Below are 24,092 nucleotides of genomic sequence, written 5' to 3' on the forward strand. Positions count from 1 at the left end.
TCTCGTTTTCGCGTTTTGAAGAATTTCGCAATTCCAGTGATTTTCTGGTGGCTCGGTCTTTCTTTTGAGCTGTTAGGCACTGTAAATCCAATTCTGACAATCAAACATGTATCAAACATTGTGAATGTTGTAGAAGGAGCATTTTTCAGAGTAGAATTGTAGAGGTATGTCGTTTGCTACTCCAAAGAAGAGGAAAGACGAGTGGGATGCAGTTAGTGCTCTTGAAAGTGGGCCATTGTCATCCAATGACGTTGAAGCGGTTGTTGAGAGACTACGTACTGGGATACAGCAACAAATGTTAAGAGTTTCCAATATAACCAAGGCGGAGAAGAATTTAGGGACAGAACGTGATTCTGCAACGGCTCGAGAGCTGGTTGATGGGTATCTGCAGGATTGCGAACGGATACACCGCCTCTTAATGCAGGGCGAATCGTATTTGAGAGGTCTGATTGGTACTACTGGTGATGGTGGCACGGGTAAATTGAACTTGGTCACAATCGACAGATTGTCTGAACAAATTCAAAATGCGCAGAAAGCGTATGTTGACGTCCATCGGAGTTATGAGGCTAAGAAAATGAGCAGATCTGTACAGGAGAAGTATGAACTGTTCCAAAGGGAAAGGGAAAATCTAAAGAACTTGGAAACTGACAAGACCCCGTTGCTTTCCGGTAAACACAACAATGCCATCTATTTAGATACCCCCCACGGAGAGGGCCAGATGCAGATGCAAGTCAAAGTTCAAACTCCTGAACAAGTTCGAAATGACGAAATTTCAGAGAGTACTCTGCAACTCCATGCCGATTTGATCCAGCAGAGAGACAATGCCATCACATCAATATCCAAAGGCGTGCAAGACATCAACAAGATGTTCAAAGACCTGGACGCCATTGTCAACCAACAGGGTGAACAAATAGACTCCATTGAGAACAACATGATGAGTATTGCCAACAACAACCAGTTGGCCACGAGGGAGCTTGTCAAGGCAGAAGACTATCAACGAAGAAAGGGGAAATGTACATGCATACTGCTACTTGTGCTGGTGGTGATTTTGATTATAGTTTTGTTAGTGCTGAGTTGAAGCCGTACGGCCCGTTAAGACAAGAAAGGGCATTTTCTTCCAACCTCTCTTTTATTTTTATCTATTACCGAAGATAAAGATACAATTTCTATACAAATACATCGGAAAAACAGATGCACTCGTTTATGCTATAAATATATCTCTCAACTCTTGAGTTTCTAAATCTACATACTAGGTGAAGTGGTGAACATTATATGGATATGTATGATAAGATCCGTATTATCCACCCTTTTCAACTTTCTCTATTTTCTCCCATGCAGAAGAGACTTGTTTCTTGATATAGTTATACTGTTCCTTCTCTCTTTGGGTATCATCACCGTTGATGACTTTCACATCCCCAGGCTTGTAAGGCTTCAAGATACAGATGGCAGAATCTTCAAATTTGATGTCACCTGAAGGGTCTATGGAGAAAGTATCGATAGGGATAACATTGACCAAGTTTCTGAAAAGCTTGAGCCCTTCTCCACTTAATTTATCCTTCGCCATCAAACGCAACCTGAATTCCAATTCTTGTTTCCGTGTATCCCTAGTTCCATTACGTATTTTATAACCCAAAGTCTCCTTCGGTATATAACATGGTGCATTAATTTTGTTTGCAAAAGTATCATTAATATGTATCTTCTCCGTGTATTTATTCTTCTCCAAGGCATGAATAGACTTGATATGCTGAATATTAATGGCAGTGAATTTTGCATTTTTATCGTACTTCTCATCATCTGAAGGTGAAGGAGATTGGGACACTCTTGAAGACGCCGATTTTGAATTGGGAGGTGTCTCTATGAGTGTCAACAATGTCCGTGGCGAGTAGCTGTGAATTTTCCCATAGATTGCCTGATCATGTTGAGTTATCACTCTTACACTGTAATAGTTATGGTTAATGCAATGTAAAGTAGTTAGTATGTCATTCTAAGCGGGAGGGGGGGGGAGGACTGAATAAAGAGGCAGAAAGAGCGATTTTCGTAGAACACTTACAATAAGCCCACACTTTCGTCGAGAGAGAGCATTGTGTTACACTCCAATGTAGTTTTGAAAAGAAGACGATAGTGGGTAAAACTACCTGTCTCAGCTCCATTTCTTTAAACACTTTCTTCATCAGGGAAGGTGAGGAATTTAAAACTCAAATTGATTTCCAGTTTGAAGTTGGATTTGGCATCTGCTATGTGGCGCGGTTGAACCCGAGATGAGGCGCATGGCTGTTGGTGAAATGTTTAGCTTAAGGAACACGCTATTCAGGGGATTGAGGATGTTGTTTTGTCTACAGATCCAACACGGACAGGTCCAGGACATTGGGACACACTTAAAGTATGGAGAGACCAAGTATCAACATTCGTTCATGGGATAGGGATTTTGATCCGCAAACACATGCCGTTTCAGAGGACGAGATCGAAGGTAACGAAGACAATCATGATAATAACAATGATGAGGATGATGATGAGGATGAGGAGGGTGGTGGTGGAGTAAATGACTCATATCCTAGTGATGAAGCCAAGCTGGCAGCGGATGCGGAAGTTCAGGAAATATTGTCTGAAAATGACGAAGAGTTTCCTGAAACACTGATCGATCAAAATGAAATGATGGAAACTTCTGATGATCAGGACATTATGGGGTCCCCACACTCAAGTTTTTCCTACGACGATACAATCACTGATCAAGAGATAGACGGTTTAACCAACTACAACATTATTTTAGAATACCCCCAATTGAATTTTAAAAACGATCAATTATTGTCTTTTATTGAAGAGTTGAATGATTGGTTTACGTTCAAGGATTTGCAACAGCTAAAAGATATCCTCCATATCTCAAAGAATACAAGATTGTCAAAATTACCCGTGTTAAGAGATAACCTAATAAAATACAAAAACACCCAAAACGGTGGAAAACTGCTCCAAGAGCTTCTATCCCTTGCATATTTATCAATGGGATCTTTTAATGATGCAAGATCTCATGCCGATATTGTTGACAAAATTCGGATTAACATAAGTGAAATGATAAAATGTGAAGGTCTTTTTGAGGTATTAACGGACATTATTATTGAGTCTTCTGCCAAACTTACTGAACCTACTAATCTGGAAGTCAACGTGGATATGAAGCAACTTAAACTAATTTCAAGTCATTATTTCTATTCTCTCACCATAGTTTTTATAATGCTGTTGCTATTCAACACAGGAGAATTAGATGATCACAAATTCAAAAAGAGTGTTAATACACTCATCAATGAAAAAGAAATTATGATTGAAATACTGAAAGCTTTAGATCGATGGAAATGGATCTCCATCAATTCCGATAATGAAGACCCAAGTATTATCTTAGAGTCGATGTCTTCCAAAGTTATTGATAGTGAAAAGATAAAAGTCATGGTAGTTTCTCAGTTTAGGTTAAGAAATACCTTGAATTTTTTAAACAATTTGATATTGTTCCAATTTGGAGATTTAAAGAAACTTAAGGCAACCGAAGATTTCCTCAAATTCAAGTTTGAAGATTGCAAGAAATCAAATAAGGATGAAGGGAAGTCGATCACTACCTTAGACTATAACTATTATGTTCATGAACTATTATGTCGTTATCCAACTTACACGCCACCAAAACTTGAGAATTCAGAAATCCTAGAGCTAATTGTGAAAAACGAAAAGCCCAGCTCAATGTCAAAATTAATTAATGTTGAATCATTACCAATTAACCAGCACCAAAATCTTAAAAATAGCAAAGAAAACTTGTTTAATATGTCCAATGGTCCTCCAGAAATCCACATTGCAACACCGATGCCTTCTCCTACTCTAACTCCTCAACACACAGGGAATACCAAAAATTGCTCTAGCATTTCAGAATTTGATCATTCTTCAAATGAGATAAAGAAAAAACTGTATATTACTCAATCGTCCTTCCCCAATATATACCCATCAACGGATAATTCCAACGTTCCACGTAGTATCCAAGAAGCAGTAAATATCTTCTACAATAATATTAATGATGACTTTAATACAAAGCAATTCACAACAGTATTTGAGGAATTCATCGTAAAGGAAAATGGAATACACACAAATTCCATATCAGACACTTCCAACAAGAAGGATAGCTTCATTTTTACCGAAAAGGATATCGAGGAAAATCCAATATTTGAAGATGAGATTCAAAGTTTGCAAAACGTTGAAGAGTTTTACACTAAGGGGTTGCCATACCTCAATTCTTTGGTATCTATAGTATTGAAATTATTGAATTCCAACATCATTCCAAGTCAACAAACAGATGGTAAGACCAGGCAGAGGACACCATATACTTCAAAGTATCAGGATGCTGAAAAACCATACCTCAGCAGTAAACTCAATCCATTTGAAAAACAGAAATTAGAGGTAGAAAGAATAAAAGAAACTATGCTGAAGAATGCCTCTACGATAATCATGTTACTACAGGAATGGTTCAAACTATCTCATGTGTTAAAATTTGAATACTTTTCAACACTACTATATGATCAAGATTTTTTGATTTATTTGTTTCGATATTTGGATAGTAATAAAATTCAAGCATTCTCAGGTAAAGAGGTTGACTTTAAGGAAAAGGATACGTTGATTAATAACAGAATAGTATACTGTGATTATAAAGTGTTGTACTACCTTGAAGATTACAATTTTTTCAAGAAATGCTTAGCACTATCAACAAATAAAGAAAAAGAGATAAAACATGATGACGAGATTGGAGATTTCCAATCAATTTTTGAGAAGAAAACAAACAAGGAAGATATCAATCCATTGTCATTTATACTACCCTTTGTTCCTCATAGCCAGGTATTCACAGTTATTAATCCAAATTTGAGATGTTGCATCTTATTGTCCAATCTTCTAGGCTCGATGTATTTGACAATTGAAAAGTTTAAAATCCAAAGGATATACAAATTGATTGGATTAAGGCCAACCGAAATTTTAAGATTTTATCTAACTTTACATAATGAACATTTTTATTCACCAATTTTGAAAACCATTAAGTTGATCTCTCCCTTTATAGGTAAGAAATGGAGAGCAAATAATATGGACCTTATTTCGTTTGTTTACCTATTTGAAAAAATTGGTTTAAAGGATCCATGGTTGAACAATTTTCTTAGTGTTGGTATTGAGGAGAATACAAAGCGAGGATATGACAATGAGTCTGCATTGAGATCATTGGTTAAGTATTATAACTATTCGAATTATGGTGAAACATTAAAAAAGGTTGGGTATTCAAATGACATAAATGAGTTTATGATGGATCTCGAAGGTACCGGAGATTACTTTGCGAATAATTTATAACTTAGGCAACTATACTTTATATAAAGTTAGTATTATACATAATTTAAACTTCTAAAATGTGAGATAACGATATCAATGATGACTTTGATGAATTTCGAAGTGATTGAATCAAAAGGTTCATACAATTTTCAAAATGAGTGACAATATCTTTGTTCAATTTCTTCATTATTTTATCGATTTTCAGTGATATCGAAGATATATGAGAAGATAAATCTGTTGATTGATTCAAGCTCTCAAGTTGATGAATATCGGATATTGATTGATCGAATTCAATCGCTAATGAGGCAAATCGTTGAACAATTATGATTAATTGGTAGAGAATTTGATTGAAATCATTCGAGAAGAGGTCTGATCTTGAAATGGACAATATATAATCATTATGGATCCTCTGGAGATCATCCAAGTTGAGCATAGAATCTCCAACTGGTAATAGTTTGCCATTTCTCAAATTAATTCTAGTCGGAGTCAGATTCTGTTGGAAAATTATGAAATTCACAATTAGAATTTCATTTTCAATGTAAGAAAATATGGTATCAATAAATGAAATAAATTGATGTCTGATTAAATTAAACTTGCGTTGGTAATTTTTCAGATTGTGGACTGAATGTGGTGACTTTTTGTAATTAAAATTAGACTTCTTCCAAGATAAAGATAATTGACGTCTTAAATGTTTAATTTTGAGCAAAAAATTAAAAACACGCAAATACTCTTTATATGATTTAGAGACGATATATTGGATAGGAGGTATAAGTTTAAAATCCAATGTAAACAAATCCCAACCAATTGAGGTATCTATATCGATATTAAGTAGTCTAGCATCAATTCTATTATAAACATCAGGTGGAACATTGCAAGAAACTGAACAAATATCAATAGAATCTTTCAACAAATCAATCAATTGGTAACTTGACAAAGTTGATGCTTGTTTGTTCAGAACCAGGGTACCTTTCTCTATAATTGCATTAATCAAATCACCCTGATTAAATAAAAGGAACCTGTTCAAATAAGAAACCTCATTTTGGAAATCAGTCAAAATTGATTCATCCAAATGATCAATGACAAACTTGTATAATAATTCGACATTAATTTGATTGAAATCTTCCGAACAATAGTAACAATAATAATCATTAACCCATTCTTCATGGTGTAAGTAGTTTTGGATAAAATCAATTGCCCTACCTATATGATATACTTTTAAGGCGAATTCATTGGTAATAAACGAGGGTACTTTAGAAGAATTAAACTTTTTCTCTTTGGTAATGAAAAAGGAATCATCTATACAACTGGAATCAAAGGAACCTTTCAAAACCCAAGACTGGATCAAGTCGAAATAATTTTTCTTACAACTATTGAAAATTCTCAAAGAATGATCTGCAATTAGAGTATCTCCATGTAATGAATACTCAAAGAGTAGTGATAAGAAATCACTCGCATTTAAGGTGCTGCATCTAATATTAAGCCAGTAGATATGCTTAAAGATGACTGACCAATCTGTCAGTTTACAGTTAACTTCCAAGAGCGAAGTGGGTTTGTTATTTGTATAAATCTCATCCAACTCTGTTTGAAAACACCGTACAATTTCATTAATGTTATCCAAGAAGGCAGCATGAACGTCCGACTTGAAAACAGTTAACGGTTGTAGGGACAGTTTCTTTATTATAAGGGCAAGCTGAACTATATCTTGCACATGCTGTAGCTCAGAATTTGACCGTATTGTATATGTTATGCTAACTGTTAAAAGCGGTTCTGTTTTGAATTGAAACGAGCGAGAATCTGCTCCCAATAGGAGATACTGTGTGTCCCTGACGACCTCCTCCACCGTCTCCATATCCATGACTACCTTCTGTGACTACGGAGCGCCTGTCCGACACTTCTGCTTATCAAAATCATCCTCTAATTCCTTATTATCATCTTTACACATTCATGGTACATGCTCAGCAGTCACCATCTCGCACGGGGTAATGGCAGTACGCGTTTCTTTAGTAAATTTCAGTTGCCCCGCCTTAATTGGGGCTCAGTATATTTGGAGGCTCGTCTGCGGGGGTTATATATATTGAACGTATTTAAGGAAGAGAAATCCCTCTTCTGGAAAATTCCATTTGAGTTTGGAGATGTACAATGTAAGTTAACTTGGAAGTACTACTACCAATATATACAAGAACAAACACGTTGTATACAGGCAATTGGGAAACTATAAAGAACAAAATCAAATTACCATGGAAGAAGTAGACTCTATTCTCGTTGATAACGTCAAATCTTTTGCTTCGGGCGGATTTGGCGGTGTTTGCGCCGTTCTCACTGGCCATCCATTTGATCTTACTAAAGTTTTACTACAGACCAACCAATATCCATCAACAGCACAAGCCATTAAAGGAACATTGGCGAAAAATGGTCCACTCGGATTCTACAAGGGTGTAACCTCGCCTCTATTGGGAGTCACACCAATGTTTGCCGTCTCCTTTTGGGGGTACGATCTAGGTAAGAGACTTGTTATCTCCAACAGAGGCAAGTCTCCAGATGAACCATTGACAATTGGTGAGATTTCAGCAGCTGGCTTTTTCTCTGCAATACCAACCACGTTAATTGCTGCGCCGTTTGAACGTGTCAAGGTTGTTATGCAGATAGACAAGGAGAAATCATCATCTGGATTTGCTGCAACTGTTGCCCGTTTGTATAAGGAAGGTGGTATACGTTCCATTTATAAAGGTTCATTGGCAACTCTAGCTAGAGATGGTCCAGGTTCTGCTGCGTATTTTGCCACTTATGAATATGTGAAGAATTACTTGAGCAAAGATAATGGACAAGATGACGGTTTATCATTGGGGGCAATCACCGTAGCCGGTGGATTGGCAGGCGTTGCCATGTGGACGGCCATCTACCCCGTTGATACCATCAAGTCCATTCAACAATCTTCCTCAACACGTGTCTCCATGTCCTCCGTAGCAAAGACATTACTCAAAACCAAGGGAATTGCTGGCTTCTTCCCTGGTCTAGCACCAGCGTTGGCACGTTCCTTCCCCGCTAATGCAGCAACTTTCCTCGGTGTCGAATTTGCCAAACAGCTCTTGGGTTGAGACAATACATACCTGTCCGTCATGCGATGCAACTTCACTTGGCATACGGTAATATGATGTAATTTATTCTTTCATTTATACCTTCCTTTTTCTATTCTTATCCCGTTTACCTCTATCAAGTCGATCCTAATCTATAACAACTATTGACGTCTACTACATCTTCCAATTAGCCATGGCCCAATATGGAGATTTCCAACCGTTTAGAAGAACAGAAAAAATAAACAAAAAAAATAACCAAAAAGATCCAAAATGGAAAGAGCTGAAATTTTCACAGGTCCCTGGATTATTCGAGAATTGCGAAATGGGAGGTGACGACATACTATTTGCTAGCAGGGATTTCATATTCACAAGGAAGTTCTTCCTCTGTAGAGAGAGAGTGTGTGTGTGTGTATATGTGTTTATGCAGGTTGGCAGAAATTATCCGTATTTAATTCTATTTTGTACATCACGATAATCTTGTCCTATTTGAGACTTTGAGGTTGGCATACATATATTCTACATCATCCGCCTGCCCTACCGTTGCAATGAGTATCTGGATTCCGCAATCTTCCATAGGACACCTTAGGGAGTACAAATATCAAAGTGAAGATCGTTCCCTAACTACCAAGTACATTCTCAAGCCATTCTGGGTGAAGTTTGAACGTATATTCCCAACATGGATGGCCCCAAATATGGTTACCTTGTTGGGGCTTTTGTTTATTGTTGTGTCTGACTTACTGGTCATGTACTTTGATCCTTATTACAATAAGGAATCGCCGCAATGGGTTTATTTCTACCACGCAATTGCAGTCTTTATGTATCAAACATTCGATGCTTGCGATGGTATCCATGCACGTAGAACCGGCCAAAGTGGTCCTCTGGGAGAACTGTTTGATCACTGCTGTGATTCGATGAATACCACGTTGATGGTCATCCAATTCTCGTCAGTTGCTAATTTGACAACTGAAACTCCATTTATATTCATTGTTCAGTTTGCAGCTTTGGCTAACTTTTATTTGTCAACTTGGGAAGAATTCCATACCCACAAGCTATTCTTGAGTGAAGTATCCGGCCCTGTTGAAGGTTTGATCATGCTCTCCATTTGCTATATATTGACGGGTATCTTTGGTGTTGAAGAGATCTTTCATACTGAGTTATTTTACATTGGTGACATTGTAATTACTACTTCATTTATTTCTTCACTAATTGGCATGTTGGTCATGTCCTTTAACATTTATTCTGCTAGAAGGAATGTTATCCAGACATTGAAGAATGAAAAGAGAGAACATGAAATTGATTATGCCATGAAAGGCCTCGTGACATTCATCTCCTACTATTTGATGATCGTTTGCCTATTCATTATGTATCCAACAATATGGAAAGATTACACAACTACCATGCTCTTGACTATTGGGTCCTGTATGTCATTCACCGTTGGAAGAATCATTACGGGCCATTTGACCAAACAAGAGTTCCCATTTGTCAATTTCCCAATGTTGGTTCCATTAACCCAAAGTATTGCAATAGAATTGTTGACTAGAGTATTTGATGTTGAATTTGACGTTGCAATGCAATTCACAATGTATTCTGGCCTTGGTGCCAGCCTCTTAATTTATGGTATGTTTGTCACGGAAATCATCTACGATATTACCACCTATTTAGACATTTGGGCATTGACAATCAAGCATCCAAAACCAGTCAAGGATGAATAGGTGCAAATACAGCAAAACTAAATTCGTTGCAAGATTTTATTTAAAGAAGTTATAAGAGAATATATATATATACAGTATTTCTTGTAATCCCAATCCAGTTATATGTGAGAGACTATCAAACGGTTTATTTAGCTTCTTCAGTTGCTGGTGCTGCGGAGACTGCTGGTGCAACTGCCGGTGCGCCCAAGCCTTGACCATTCAATTCCTTTTCGAGTTCGGTCAACTGTGTCTCGTTCAAAATTGCAACAGCCAATGGAACACCAACTAACATACTTGTAGTTGCAACATACCATAATGCAGAACCAATATTGAAAGTAGAGCTTTTAGCAAATGAAATGGTCTTGGAATATGCAGAGGTGAAGAAACTTCTCTGTGCTGGAGAGAAGATATCCTTCAATGCCTCAATACGATCAAGAATAGTCTCGTCGGATGGATCGAAATCGTCCTCGTCTTCATCTTCACTAGTTTCGTCATCGCTGTCTTCCTTTGTTGATGCAGATGCAGCTGCTAAAACTGCAGCATCGGATTGTTCCTGTGCAAACTTCTTTTCAATTTCTTCAACTGCTTCTTCAACTGCTTCTTCAACTGCTGCTTCAACTGCTGCCTCTTCAACGGCTTCTTCAACGGCTTCTTCAACTGCTTCTTCGACGGCTTCTTCGACGGCTTCTTCAGCTGCTTGTTCTTCAAGTTGTTCAACTTGTGCTTCTGCGTCAGCAACAGCTTGTTCAAGAACGGCTTCGACTTCGTTGGTAGAATAGGTAGGTGCGTCTGCAGACATTGGTTTTTCTTCTTGTGTGGTTGACTGTCTCTAGGGGCAAATGTATAAAGGAAACGTCTGTTCTACATAGTTCCACTTTGGCCTTTCCTGAAATGTGAAATTCATGTCGTCCATTCGAGAATGGAAAAAAAATGGCGAAAAAAGAGAAATTGACAGAAATGCGAAATTCATAAGTAAATAAAAAAAAAGGAGGGAGGAAAAAAAAAAAGAAAAGAAGAGAAAAAGAGACGGCTCAGCGAGAAGGGAAGTCAAAAACAAGTAAATTGAACATCTTTGCATTGTTTTTATTATTGCAAGAGAGTTACCTGTTTATATCTATAATTTCCTTTAGACAACACAGGTAGACAACATCTGGGAGACGACCTTAACGAGCTGTGGGTTTTCACAAGCGGCACAGACCCTCTCCTTGTCGTTGAGCTGTTTGTTCACCTGTTTCTCACTTTGATGAGTCCCCTCCTTGACGATGATTTGAGGGCGGTATTTCTTAGAGACACTACGGTCTAAACGTACACGGATTCCAAGACCAATAAGAGTGGCCAACGAGCAGTGGGTGATGGTTGGCGTGATTTGCACACAGACATGGCCGAGCTCGCCCTTCTCTAGGTTGGGCTGTTGGACGGAAATGTCTGGAAGATTTACCACCGAGAGCTGACCAAGAGAAAGCGGATGTTCTGGATCTGAGATAGACGCTATCAAGTCATAGATCTCTTGTGCATCCAGTGGTTCATCTGGTCCATTGTCCTCGTCGTCACGTTGGTCCTCGTTATCGCAATCAAATAAATATTGGGTTACTAGACTATCAAGACCAGCTTCATACTGTTCATGGGGAAACGTCCGCAGAGTAGTCTTTGTCTCTCTGGTGGGGAGCTGCGACGTGTCCTTGACAGTTGGATTGGCATTAATCGGCTCGTCAGACATGTATTGGGGTGCTTTGGTGTGTGTTGTTTTTATACATCAATAGTAGAATTTCATAACCTTGGTATCTACTGGTTTTAAGCCTTGTCTTTCTCTTTTCGTCCTTCCATGGCAAAAACTATTTTTACTCGAATTGACAAACTCAAAAAGTAAAAAAAATAAAAATAAAATAAGAGAAAAAATGCAAAAAATAAAAGAGAAAAAATACAAAAAATAAAATCAAAAAAAAAAAAAAACCTTACACTTTGTGGCTGGTTGAAAATCCCAATTGGGGAAAATAATAACTTGTCTGCCGATTGTACCCTCTGCCTATCCATCTCCACCCCTTAGAATGTCGAATTCAATAAATATAAGGACAAACCCCATATAGTTTGCATCGTCTTTGAAGAACAGATTAGACCGTTATACTTGATCTTTAATAGGATTTTTCGGTTGACAGAATGTCATCGTTGTTCATCACATCTGCTATAAGGGATCTTATCCCAACCCATCCAGAACCATACCCGGGAGAACTAGTCAATTTTGCACATTCCTTATACACAGCTTCCAAAATGAACGTCCCCCTCTCTGGGTCCGATGAAATAGCCCGGTATCATCTGGCATGTTATACAGTCGTTGAATATTTCAAAGATTCTTATTCTTTACCTGACCCTTTTCTTACTAAGATCCCTATTCCTAGCAAAAGATTCAACCAACTACTATTTGCCTTTAAAACCACAATGACTACTATAACACAGAATACTCCCAAGGCTAAAAGAATAGTAGATGTACAATTACAAACACCTTCCACAACCCCTTTCTCTTCCAAGTCCACCGAATCTTACATCGATAAAATCAGACAGTCAAAGTTAAAGCAACAAGACCTCCAACAACAGCAAGTAAATAGATCATTGACTAACCAACTATTGGAGGTCGCTGCTACGCCTCCTTCTACGCCTCAAAAAGCACCTAGGTCAAAACGTACACAATTATCACCTTCCAAACTTTCTCCATATAAGGCCCGTGCTAAATTAGTGATAACAACACCAATCTTGGTTTCATTTTGCAACAAATTCTATATTCCAGAGCATATCACCATGCACATCCTCCAAACTTTTAAACTATATAAACATGTCGTTCCAAATGGTTGGGGGTTATTAGTTGGGCTTGTTGGTATCTCATACATGAAGTTAAACAAACAACGAATTTCCAAAAAGTTGAATCTGAAGACAAAGTTATTCAAGTTATTGCATGTAACTCAACAGGGTGGATTATCATATGACGAATGTAAGCAATATATCAGAGAAGTCACACGCATGATATGCACTCAAAAATGGATCAAGGAAGCCAAATATGACTTTGATACAGATACGGAGACCGAGTCTCTAATGAAAGGCATTGCTGCGTCTGATTCCGTAATGTCTTCACTGGGATCTTTTCTTGATTCTTCTGTTCTCTATGTGACAATGAAAGACTCTCCAAAAGTCCAAAAATGGGTCAAAAGCATCAGAAGAACAACACCATCAACACCTGCCAGATCTCCTGCTCCGGCTACAATATAAAACTAATGTATCTATAGAATGTATAATAAACCTGTGTACTATAATTAGATAAGCTTAAAACCCAGAATAATCACATGGGATTCTGACGTAACATTCCTATTTGAGAAAGAAGTACTGTAGTGGATTGAGTTGATCTTCTTCAACAGTTTCGAGAAGATGAAAAATTTAAATCTTTGCCTTTTGGGAGGATTCTGATTCAGCCAGTGTGTTTTTCTCTTCCCTCTTAGCAGTTTTATTTTTTTTTGTCTTTTTTTTTCAGACAAAATCCAATCTGCAAACAAAAGGGCTCTTTATACTTCTAGAGTCAAAAATTAGTGATGGCTCCTGAAACAAAGAGAATATATCCACAGAATGGCGATGCCATTTCTCCTAGAAAAAGACAACATATTAACCCAGATGCGCTTGGAACTGATATCACAGTAGAAGACGAAACTGCCTTTGATATTCAGGAAGACTATGATAGTGATGAAGTAGCTCAAGTTGCTTATATTCCCCAATCAGAGACAAAATGGCAGAAAACCGTTGAAAAAGTTGTTAAATCTGTCGTTTCAATCCATTTCATGCAACCTGTTAATTTTGATACGGAAACCTCATTATGTTCTGAAGCAACTGGATTTGTTGTAGATGCTAAACAAGGTATCATTCTAACCAACCGGCATGTGGTTGGGCCTGGTCCGTTTATTGGCTATGCTGTTTTTGATAACCATGAAGAAGTTGAAGTTACTCCCATATACAGAGACCCCGTCCATGATTTTGGATTTTTGAGATTCGATGTATCAAAAATTAAATATATGAAAGTCCAACAACTAGAACTACATCCGGAGTCAGCTCGTGTTGGTGAAGAAATCAGAGTCATTGGTAATGATTCTGGTGAGAAATTGAGTATTTTATCAGGTTTTATTTCCAGATTAGATAGAAATGCTCCTGACTACGGGGCAAACACTTATAATGATTTCAATACTGAATATATTCAGGCTGCAGCTAGTGCAAGTGGTGGTTCGTCTGGTTCGCCTGTTGTTAATATTGAAGGGCATGCAGTTGCCTTACAAGCGGGCGGTAACTCGGAAACATCAACTGATTTTTTTCTGCCTGTATGGAGAGTCAAGAGGGCTTTGGAGAGAGTTCAAGCATGTGAGGATGTTACAAGAGGTACCATCCAGGTTCAATGGACCTTAGAACCTTTTGACAAATGTAAAAGATTAGGGTTAACTTCTGATGTCGAAGGTGAGATTAGAAAATTAGGCAGTGACATTAATGGTATGTTGGTGGCTTCAATTACTTTGCCTGAAGGGCCAGCTGACGGTTCCATCAAGGAGGGTGACTGTCTGGTTAGTATTAACGGTGAATTAATCACAAGTTTTGTCCAAGTTGACAAAATTCTAGATGAAAATGTTGATAAGGAATGTGAATTCATTGTTCAGAGAAATGGTGTTAACATTACAAATACAATAAAAGTTGGTGATTTACATAAAATCACCCCAAGCAAATATGTCACTGTTTGTGGTGCAACATTCAATGAGTTGAGTTATCAACTAGCAAGAATTTATGGTATTCCAGTCAGAGGATGCTATGTTAGTGATGCATCTGGATCATTCCAACTAGGCGGTCAAGAACTTAACAACTGTTGGATCATTGACTCAATTGATGATAAGCCTACGCCTACATTAGACGACTTTGTTGAGGTGATGAAAAGCATCCCAGATAAGTCATTTATACCTGTTAAATATCACCATTTGACGGATATTCATGTTCCATTATTCAAAAATATTTTTATTGATAGACATTGGTGCTCCACATTTAGGCTAGCTACTAGAAACGATACAACAGGTCTGTGGGATTTTGAGACGATCCAAAAGGAGCCTATCAAACCTTTGCCACTAGAAAGAAAATCTGCAAAGTTTTTAGATTTACCAACTGAGTTTGAAAATTGTAAACAGTTGAACAGATCATTTGTCCAAGTTGATGCTATCTATGAATTGCCATTAGATTCATTTGGTGGTCATGTTAGAAGGGTCCATGGTATTGTTATTGATGCAAAAAACGGTTATGTTTTGGTTTCCAGGCATGCCGTATGCCACGACTTATGTGATATCAACATAACAATTGCAGAAAGTATAATCATCCCCGGCAAAGTTAGATTTTTGCATCCTACTAAAGGCTATGCAATCATCAAGTATGATCCTGGTTTAGTTGATGCACCTGTTCAAACGCCAAAGTTTAGTCAAGAACCATTGAAAAGAGGTGATAAAGTGGTTTTCATTGGTTACAATAAATCCTTGAGAGCGGTAATTGATGAAACCAGGGTTAGTGATATTGGCATTATGAATATTCCAACAAATGCCAATTCCCCAAGGTACAAAGCCACCAATGTTGAGGCTGTTTTAGTTGACTCAACCAGTGGGCAAAAATGTCATTCTGGAATTCTGTGTAATAAAGAAGATGGTACTATAAGGGGTATATGGATTTCATGTGATGGTGATGATGATAGACTATACACAACAGGTATTGATATCACTGATATTATGTGGGAGCTTGAATTTTTGAAAGATGACGATAATAAGATGAAAGATAATGAGGATAATGAGGATGAGATGAAAGATGATGAAAAGACTAAAGATAATGATAAGACTAAAGATGATAATAAGAATACAGACCATGATGACGATGTCAAAATCATCGATGTTGAGTTTGGTACTGTCTCTGTTGCCAGTGCCAGGATCAGTGGAGTACCTGACGAGTGGATCACCAAGGTTGAAACATCCTCAAAGGTTGATAAGTTTCAATTCTTGTATGTTCCAACCACCTCTGTTGGGTTGGACAATGAGCCTACATGTCTGCTTGAACCTGGTGATATTATTCTAACAGCAAATGGAGAACTAGTGACCCGAATGAGAGACATTGATAATGCCATCAAGGGGACATCGAAGAATGAAGATATTATCAAGTTCAAAGTAGTTAGAGAGAAGAAGGTCATTGACTTGGATGTCAAATTAACCAGAACCAAATCATTCATGACTGACAGGGTTGTCTTTTGGTCTGGTTGTGCTTTACAAAATGCACATCATGGGGTCAGGCAAGCTATCAACAGTTTACCTAGCGGTATCTATTGTACCACTATATCTAACGGGTCACCGGGGAGGTTCTATTCTGTTGGCATTACAAATTTTATTACCCATGTCAACGAGATCCCCACTAACACGTTAGAGGAGTTTTTGAATGTTGTGCGGAAAGTCAAGGATAATTCGTACGTCAAGCTCCGTGTTGTTACCTTTGACAGTATTCCAATGGCACAAACCTTGAAAGTGAACTATCATTATTTCCCCACTGTAAATATCCAGAAAATCAATGGCGAATGGAAAACCACAGTGGATCGTCAAGATGACAATTGATTCCGGTCCTATACCTGTAGAGAGTAAAGGAAGAGCACAGGTATACATGCGTCGCAGTGGTTGCCACTGGATGTGTTTGTGTGTATGGATTATATTTACATGAAAAAAAGAACCTTTATAATTCTTATATAGTGTAGACACAGTTGAACAGCTGGATTACAAATTTGGAAGTAATCTTTGTAAGATTTTCGACTGGGTGTGTGTGGAGTATGCAGTACCGGTTCTCTTCTTCAACACACTCGCCGCAAACCCGGCGTTTCCGTGCTTCCGTCCCTGGATGCCTCTCTTGTACCCACTCGCCGTTTTCCTCCATCTCTTATAGGTTGCTCTATGTGTCTTTGATTGGTGCCTTAGTGCACTCACCTGCAGTGACGCGCGGAATGAAGAGACCACCGGTCTGATAAAAGATGTCAATGAAAAGGTGAACATTATCTGTTGCTTGTGCTCAAACGTAGACCCTGTGTGTCGTTGTGTTGGCTTCTCTTCTCTTCCTCTTTCTCCTTATTGTCAAAATCAACGATACTCTGGTCTGCTCTCTCTCTCTCTCTCTTGAATTCATAGCCATCATTACTGGAAAAAAAAAAAAAATGGTAATCTGCCGCGAAACTTCCAAGTCCGCATTTTTTTCTCAGAAAAAAAAAAACTAACTAGTTTGGTGCACGGGTGCAATGCAATGCCTCTTTTTTTTTTCGTTTTTTTTTCTCTCTTTCTTCTCGAAAGAAAAAAAAAAAGGGGGAAAAACTTCACCAACGGCTCAGCAAAAAAAAAATCCAGTTCTCACAGTATCATTATTGGGTGCTATTATCACTACTATTATCACTGTCACTGTATTCAACAATAGCATTGACACCTCTATTCAACCCATCTTCCTTCTTGTTATTCTTTTCCTTTTCATGCAACCCGCCTGCCTCTGAATCAGAAGAAGACGTGGATAAACTGTCATCATCAGCGGCTCTCTCTTTGGCACGTCGAAACCTCTCTAGTTCACTGGCAAACTCTTGCGTCTCTTGTTGTTTCTTTGCGGCTTTCTCAGCCTCTAGCTTTCCATAGAACTGACGGGTATCCTTTCTCATCTTGTACGAAGAATTCTGCGTCTCCATCTTTTTCTTGTGCTCCTTGTACCTGTTGTATCGATACGCTGCCAGTTGCTGGTGCAAACTTCGACGTTTCTTTTCTACTTCATGTTCATTTGCCTCGGCATCGTCTTCTGCTAGTTCCTTGGCCAGTTCAACCGCATCACGCTCACCAATTACACCTGCAACATCTCTTGCTGTCTGAACATCGGCTTCGTCCTCGTCCACAAACCTGCTCATGCGTTTCTGCAAGTTATAGATACTTATACCTAAAAAAAAAACTAAAACAAAGAGAGGCTCAATGCTAAATTGTAAATGGACCAAGTTAAAACACGTAAAAGGAAAATTGAGGTGCGTCCCATAATTTTTTCTTTTTTTTCCTCTTTGTGCTAACCTGGTCTGCAAGTTTGTTATTTTTCACCACTTAGACGTGGTGCTTCTCCAATATTATTCTCGTATAATCACTCTGAGAAAGCTGGTGGGGGGACACTAAGACGACAACGGCTAGTGTGTAAGTTTTCTTTCCTGCAATCCCATAGAAATGTCCTATCGTGGAGATCACTATAATAAAAGTACATCCCATTCTAATTATTCTGGAATCGCACAAGATAAAGGCAGGCGATCCACTGATAATCAGTACAGTTATCGTAACCAGCATTCGTACCATAGTGTTCACCAAGGACAACCAAATCATACTGGCCAGCAACATAGAGATCCAAATGCTGGTACTTATCCGCATTACGGACAATCTCCCTCTTATCGTCACAGTTATTGGGACTATCCAAATGATCCAGGCGACTATGATGGACAAACCTATCATCGGCATAACAACCACATGGATTCTTTCTACAGCAACAGCAGCAGCTATAACGCACAAATGAACAGGTTATCTTCCCAACAATACAATGGCAACTATATAGACAATTCACAACGGCCAACTTCTAAACAGAAACAACCTGTACATTCTTCTCAGGGGAATAATTCCAACGGTGAATCCAAGCCTACACAGTCAAAACCCAAGGCCATAATTAAATCATACAATTTAGGAGATGCTAAACAGGGGAATTTTATATCTGAAATGAATAAACCATTCAACTCTACAGAAAAAATAAAATCATGGAAAGTTTCTCAAATAAAAGATCCAGTGACACAAAAAGTCAAGCTAAATATGAAATATATCGATAATCCACTTGAGAAAACAATTATAGATCCAAGGAAAAACTCTACTAGCAACTACTCAAAAGCTTTACAGAAATCGGTCTGTCCACCGATTGGAAACTTGAAAATCCCGACCTTCAAATTCGATAAATACTCATTGGGTGAAAAACCTTCAAATGAAATAGTTATTTGGAACCTCCATTCAACTACCAGTTCGCTGGTCATTAAAAACAACTTATCCGTATATGGTTCAATATTGGAATTGAAAATGGTTGATGATCCATTGACTGCCGTTCCACTAGGAATGTGTACAGTTAGCTTTGATGGCAAAGTTGAACAGGCGCATAAGATTGCATTGAAAGTTATTGAGACCTGTAATAAGAAGCTACTAATCCAAGGAAGATATATTAGATGTGGATTGAACGTCAGAAATATGCTATACAATGAGATTTATGAAAAATCCATAAATGCCAGAAACGAACATTTGAAAAAGCGGACTGCTGAAGAGATCAAAAGAGAGGAGAAAAACAAAGCTGAATTGGAAAGAATTGAAAGAGCCAAAAAGGAAGAAGCTTCAAGGCGGGAAAGAGAAGCGAGAGGAGCAAGAGCAGCAAAAGAATCCAAGGATGGACCTAGTCGAGAATCTAATTCCAACGAACCAGTTGGGACAATCTCAAGGAAGTTGCCTTTGTCTCATGATAAGAGGATTCTGCCGTTATCTGCATTTCAATTGAACTATAAGCTTCAAAAAATAGTGTCTAACCGTCCTTACATATTTATTGCAGATAAACATGTCTCATCGATGAATGTAAGCTCCGATCACTTGAGGCGGTTTTTACGTAAATATAATATTTCAAGAATTTTGCAGCAAAGAAGTGGTTTTTATTTGGTTTTCAACAAAGTGAAAGAAGCATTGGAATGTTTTGATGAGGCTGATGGCAGGAGGTATTTTAACTACAGACTTCTAATGACCCTTTATATTCCGGATGATCAAATTGACCAGACTAGAGTCGGTAAAGCAGGCGTATTCAAAGCTGCCAAGGATCAGATCTCTAAAGAATTGAATGCTTATTTATTGAAAGATGTACGGGAAAAAATAATTAGTCAGATGATTTTGGATATTCTAGAAACTGATGAAATAGGAGAGTTTGCTAAGGAAGCTAGAATACGTAAAGAGGAAGAGCTAAAGTTAATTGAAAAACAAGAACCTGTAAAATCTATTCACGAAACTGTTCGGGTTGTGAAAAAGATTGATTTGAATATCTTTAAAAAATCAACGAAAAAACGTTTTGTTCCGTTAAGTCATGCTCTCAATAAAGATGTACAAAAAAGCGATGAGGACAGTGATGATAGCGACGATAGTGATGATGCACATGCTGATAGAGAAAACAACCTTAAAGTAAAAGAAGATACAGCTGAGAATCCACAAAAACACACACTAGAAGCCGTTGATAATAAGCCTCCAAAGAAAAAATTCAAGGTCACCAAGCCCGGAGAAGACCTATGTGAAGAAGAGGAAGGTGAACAAGCACCTCCAATATCAGATGACGACGCTAAAATGCTTGATGATACTATGTCAGAGATTACGTCGCCAGAAAATGGAGGTGAATCAAAAATATACGACATCTATTCTCCCTCAACAAACCCCCCAGGCCCAGTATTCGACGATATATCCCAACCGTTCAAGCCTACTATTGGCCATCTAAGAAATCTAGTTAAAACAGATGAAGATTTTGCTATTTTATCCGAACTCTGTAAAGATACCAAGAATGATAAACCAATCAAAAATATGGAATTTTGGGTATGGCAGCATACCCAGTATGTTCAAGAATGTAAAAAAGCCCTTGAAAAAGATGAAAGGGACAAAGAAAAATCGGAATCAGATGAGGTTCTTGATTTTGCCAAGGAAGTTTTGAGTAACAAAGATTTGAAGAATGTTTCTGGATGCTTTAGAACTGAACCTTATCATAAAATTTCCGATAACCTCAAAAGTGGATATCTATTGCATAGGAGAAAGTTAACAAACTTAAATCCTGTTAAACATGAAAACAAAGATGAGTCTATTCATGTTCAGCATAATAATGCACAAGGTTCAAGGGCTAATCGTGCTAATACCAGGAGGTTTGTTGCTGATATATCTGCCCAAAAACAAATAATTGGTGAAACTGATTTACTCGATTTGAATCAGCTAAACAAGCGTAAAAAACCTGTCCAATTCTCAAGAAGTGCAATTCATAACTGGGGGTTATATGCGCTAGAGCCTATAAGTGCAGGTGAAATGATCATTGAGTACGTGGGTGAAAGGATCAGACAACAAGTTGCTGAAATCCGGGAGAAAAAGTATTTAAGATCAGGTATCGGTTCGTCATATCTTTTTCGAGTTGATGAGAACACGGTCATTGATGCATCCAAGAAGGGAGGGATAGCAAGGTTTATCAATCATTGCTGTGATCCCTCCTGTACTGCTAAGATCATTAAAGTTGGAGGGAAAAAGAGAATTGTGATTTATGCCTTACGAGACATTAGGAAAAACGAAGAGCTTACTTATGATTATAAGTTTGAAAGAGAACTTAATGACCAGGAAAGAATTGTGTGTCTTTGTGGATCACCTAACTGTAAGGGATTCCTTAACTGAAGTTGTAGGTACTGATTCCCATGTTGTTTTAAAAACGGCTCTAATTAATATATAAACATGATTAACATGTACGGGCTATGTAATCATGTATTTTGTACGTCGATCGGCGTGCAAATTTATTCGCGCTTCTGGCCACGCAAACATGTTTAAACTGGTAATGAATTATTTCAACGAACGGCTGTCTTCGAAGGCGCCTATCCAGAGAGAGGAAGAAACTATTTTCATCATATATCGGTACAAGGCAGACAATCAGCTAGTAAGATGTCTGAGACCATGGATTTTGAGGATTATTCTAGAGTATGTTACATCTGATAAGGAGAGGGGCGAGGAGAAAAGAACTATATTGTGGCTAAAGTTCGAATGATCTGGCATGTGACTCAATATCTGTAATTTGAGTTTTAAACATCCATTATTTTTGGATTATATTTAGTCCTGGGGCTATCTTAAGCCTGCTTGTACTTATGATTATATTTTGCTGCATAATTCTGGTTAGGATTTCGATGATAGTTTAGTATTTGCTTGATGATTCGACACTCTCTGTTTTCTATGTTGCTTAATTTAATTATTAAGGTTGGGTTTAGCTCTTGATGGATTGAATATATGGGAAAATTAAATGGGGTGGGTTATTACTTGAATTATTGTGTGAGGAATATGCTACTATTGCTAAAAACTTTATTGCTTCATAACATAGTTGTATAACTGAGGAATAAGACTAACATGTTTTCTTTTTGGTATTTCATGTCTTTAGGATCGTTCTAGATCACCTGCTAGGGACGTTTACATAGGAGAAGGTCGTCGCAACAGATCACGTTCTCCACGCCGTGACGATGATGATAGAAGATATCAGTCATCTTATAGAGGTGACTCTAGACGTTCAAGACCTCCGAGGAGAGGGCCACCGCCAAGAGGCTCCTATGCGCAAAGGTCATCTGATTATGAGATTAAAGCGAATAGAAAGTATGAAAACTCTATTTTTATTGGTAACTTGCCATACAACACGCAATGGTATGAGATTAAGGACCACTTTGCAAGTGCAGGTCCCATCGTAAGAGCTGATGTTGTTACCAGCCATGGTAAGCCAAGAGGCATGGGTACTGTTGAGTTCCAAGATCGTGAAAGTGCTCAAAATGCAATTAGAATGTTTGATAGAACCAGTTTTAAGGAAAGGGAAATTTTTGTGAGGGAAGACCTTCCACCTCCAGAGAAGCAAAATGGACGTGATGAGTTTAGACCAGGTAAATACGATAGGTACGATAGACCACCGAGGGACGATAGATATGATCGACCACCCAGAGATGATAGATACGATAGGCCAGCTAGAGACGACAGATATGACAGACGTGGTGGTTATGATAGATATTATGACAGATATGACGGCTATGATTCATACGATAGACGTGACAGATTTTCCAGAGACACTTATGCACCTCCTAGAAGAGATTTCAGGAGAGAGCCAAAGAGAGAAAGAAGAGAAGCCAGAGGTTTTGAGGTATTCATTGGTAACCTCCCTTTCTCTGTTAAATGGCAAGACTTGAAAGATTTGTTTAAGGAAATCGGTGAAGTTGAAAGAGCTGATATTATTGAATCCACGCCAGGTAGATCAAGAGGTATGGGTACTGTACATTTCTATAATGAGGCAGATGTTGAGAAGGCTATTGAAAGATTCAATGGTTTTGAATGGTTTGGTAGAAAAATCGATGTCAGACCAAGTAAATTTCCTAAGGATGACAGAGCAGTCCCTTCAACCCCAAAAATTAGAACTGATGGTTTATCTAAAAATACTGATTTTACTCTCGGTGTTACGGGTGATGGTGAAGAATCTCCAATCATCTATGCTTCTAACTTGCCATGGGAAACTGCAGAGTCTGACTTGTTTGAATTGTTTGGCTCAATTGCCACAGTTGAAAGAGCTGAACTTCAATACGGTCGTGGTGGTAACTCCTCTGGTAATGCAGTTGTAAAATTCAGCGACGTTGAAACAGCACGTTCTGTGATTCAACAGCTAAATGGTTATGAATATGGTAACAGGCATCTTAAAATTACATTTGCCAAGTTTCCAAGCGCTGAGCAACTTGAAGCATTGCATGAAGAAATTAGAAAAAACACCGAAGAAACCATATCTTCTGGCTTGGCTGAAGCACCTATTGAGCGTACTTCTCCGGTTTCTGAGGAGCATTCAAAGCCAGCAGCAAACCCAATCGAGCAATCAGGTGCTGTTGATGATGGTGATGAAATGATTGAAGAGTGAAGCTTTGTTTTTTTTTGAGGTTCCTCTGCATGAATGAATAGTAAGAATAAAAGGTATTTTATTATATAATCTCTAAAAAATATATATATTTATTAAGCGTTAGTTGCTTCTTGATTAGTGAACGAGAGCCAAATGATAAACTATTGCTCCAAAGGTAAGGATAATAGCAAACAATGATAGAAAAAAAAAGTGATGTTGCATTGAAAGTAAAACCCGGAGCAATTGAAAATTATCA

At 38.1% G+C, this 24,092-nt stretch overlaps 14 protein-coding genes across 14 annotated transcripts; 8 read left to right on the plus strand and 6 right to left on the minus strand.

The window, feature by feature from the left end:
• Nucleotides 1–166: 166 nt before the first annotated feature.
• On the plus strand, nt 167–1,078 carry C5L36_0E00860 (uncharacterized protein; the record flags this gene model as incomplete). The annotated part of the gene is made up of 1 exon (XM_029467635.1): nt 167–1,078. One exon carries the CDS (start codon nt 167–169, stop codon nt 1,076–1,078), a length of 912 nt encoding a protein of 303 aa, XP_029323495.1.
• A 219-nt stretch (nt 1,079–1,297) lies between these two features.
• C5L36_0E00865 (uncharacterized protein) lies at nt 1,298–2,082 on the minus strand (the record flags this gene model as incomplete). The annotated part of the gene is made up of 2 exons (XM_029467636.1): nt 1,298–1,937; nt 2,051–2,082. The coding sequence occupies 2 exons, from the start codon at nt 2,080–2,082 to the stop codon at nt 1,298–1,300; spliced, it is 672 nt and encodes a 223-aa protein (XP_029323496.1).
• Nucleotides 2,083–2,382: 300 nt separating this feature from the next.
• On the plus strand, nt 2,383–5,355 carry C5L36_0E00870 (uncharacterized protein; the record flags this gene model as incomplete). The annotated part of the gene is made up of 1 exon (XM_029467637.1): nt 2,383–5,355. The coding sequence occupies one exon, from the start codon at nt 2,383–2,385 to the stop codon at nt 5,353–5,355; it is 2,973 nt and encodes a 990-aa protein (XP_029323497.1).
• A 43-nt stretch (nt 5,356–5,398) lies between these two features.
• C5L36_0E00880 (uncharacterized protein) lies at nt 5,399–7,189 on the minus strand (the record flags this gene model as incomplete). The annotated part of the gene is made up of 1 exon (XM_029467638.1): nt 5,399–7,189. The coding sequence occupies one exon, from the start codon at nt 7,187–7,189 to the stop codon at nt 5,399–5,401; it is 1,791 nt and encodes a 596-aa protein (XP_029323498.1).
• A 382-nt stretch (nt 7,190–7,571) lies between these two features.
• On the plus strand, nt 7,572–8,429 carry C5L36_0E00890 (uncharacterized protein; the record flags this gene model as incomplete). Its single annotated transcript, XM_029467639.1, has 1 exon — nt 7,572–8,429. One exon carries the CDS (start codon nt 7,572–7,574, stop codon nt 8,427–8,429), a length of 858 nt encoding a protein of 285 aa, XP_029323499.1.
• Nucleotides 8,430–8,953: 524 nt separating this feature from the next.
• Nucleotides 8,954–10,120, plus strand: C5L36_0E00900 (uncharacterized protein; the record flags this gene model as incomplete). The annotated part of the gene is made up of 2 exons (XM_029467640.1): nt 8,954–9,351; nt 9,655–10,120. The coding sequence occupies 2 exons, from the start codon at nt 8,954–8,956 to the stop codon at nt 10,118–10,120; spliced, it is 864 nt and encodes a 287-aa protein (XP_029323500.1).
• Nucleotides 10,121–10,244: 124 nt separating this feature from the next.
• Nucleotides 10,245–10,898, minus strand: C5L36_0E00910 (uncharacterized protein; the record flags this gene model as incomplete). The annotated part of the gene is made up of 1 exon (XM_029467641.1): nt 10,245–10,898. One exon carries the CDS (start codon nt 10,896–10,898, stop codon nt 10,245–10,247), a length of 654 nt encoding a protein of 217 aa, XP_029323501.1.
• A 327-nt stretch (nt 10,899–11,225) lies between these two features.
• On the minus strand, nt 11,226–11,816 carry C5L36_0E00920 (uncharacterized protein; the record flags this gene model as incomplete). Its single annotated transcript, XM_029467642.1, has 1 exon — nt 11,226–11,816. The coding sequence occupies one exon, from the start codon at nt 11,814–11,816 to the stop codon at nt 11,226–11,228; it is 591 nt and encodes a 196-aa protein (XP_029323502.1).
• Nucleotides 11,817–12,253: 437 nt separating this feature from the next.
• C5L36_0E00930 (uncharacterized protein) lies at nt 12,254–13,354 on the plus strand (the record flags this gene model as incomplete). The annotated part of the gene is made up of 1 exon (XM_029467643.1): nt 12,254–13,354. One exon carries the CDS (start codon nt 12,254–12,256, stop codon nt 13,352–13,354), a length of 1,101 nt encoding a protein of 366 aa, XP_029323503.1.
• Nucleotides 13,355–13,671: 317 nt separating this feature from the next.
• On the plus strand, nt 13,672–16,743 carry C5L36_0E00940 (uncharacterized protein; the record flags this gene model as incomplete). The annotated part of the gene is made up of 1 exon (XM_029467644.1): nt 13,672–16,743. The coding sequence occupies one exon, from the start codon at nt 13,672–13,674 to the stop codon at nt 16,741–16,743; it is 3,072 nt and encodes a 1,023-aa protein (XP_029323504.1).
• Nucleotides 16,744–16,899: 156 nt separating this feature from the next.
• Nucleotides 16,900–17,172, minus strand: C5L36_0E00950 (uncharacterized protein; the record flags this gene model as incomplete). The annotated part of the gene is made up of 1 exon (XM_029467645.1): nt 16,900–17,172. One exon carries the CDS (start codon nt 17,170–17,172, stop codon nt 16,900–16,902), a length of 273 nt encoding a protein of 90 aa, XP_029323505.1.
• Nucleotides 17,173–17,531: 359 nt separating this feature from the next.
• Nucleotides 17,532–18,056, minus strand: C5L36_0E00960 (uncharacterized protein; the record flags this gene model as incomplete). The annotated part of the gene is made up of 1 exon (XM_029467646.1): nt 17,532–18,056. One exon carries the CDS (start codon nt 18,054–18,056, stop codon nt 17,532–17,534), a length of 525 nt encoding a protein of 174 aa, XP_029323506.1.
• A 301-nt stretch (nt 18,057–18,357) lies between these two features.
• On the plus strand, nt 18,358–21,609 carry C5L36_0E00970 (uncharacterized protein; the record flags this gene model as incomplete). Its single annotated transcript, XM_029467647.1, has 1 exon — nt 18,358–21,609. The coding sequence occupies one exon, from the start codon at nt 18,358–18,360 to the stop codon at nt 21,607–21,609; it is 3,252 nt and encodes a 1,083-aa protein (XP_029323507.1).
• Nucleotides 21,610–21,870: 261 nt separating this feature from the next.
• Nucleotides 21,871–23,857, plus strand: C5L36_0E00980 (uncharacterized protein; the record flags this gene model as incomplete). Its single annotated transcript, XM_029467648.1, has 2 exons — nt 21,871–21,906; nt 22,358–23,857. 2 exons carry the CDS (start codon nt 21,871–21,873, stop codon nt 23,855–23,857), a joined length of 1,536 nt encoding a protein of 511 aa, XP_029323508.1.
• Nucleotides 23,858–24,092: the final 235 nt, after the last annotated feature.

This window comes from Pichia kudriavzevii, chromosome 5 (genome assembly GCF_003054445.1).
Source record: "Pichia kudriavzevii chromosome 5, complete sequence".
In the NCBI taxonomy this organism is placed as follows: Eukaryota; Fungi; Ascomycota; class Pichiomycetes; order Pichiales; family Pichiaceae; genus Pichia; species Pichia kudriavzevii.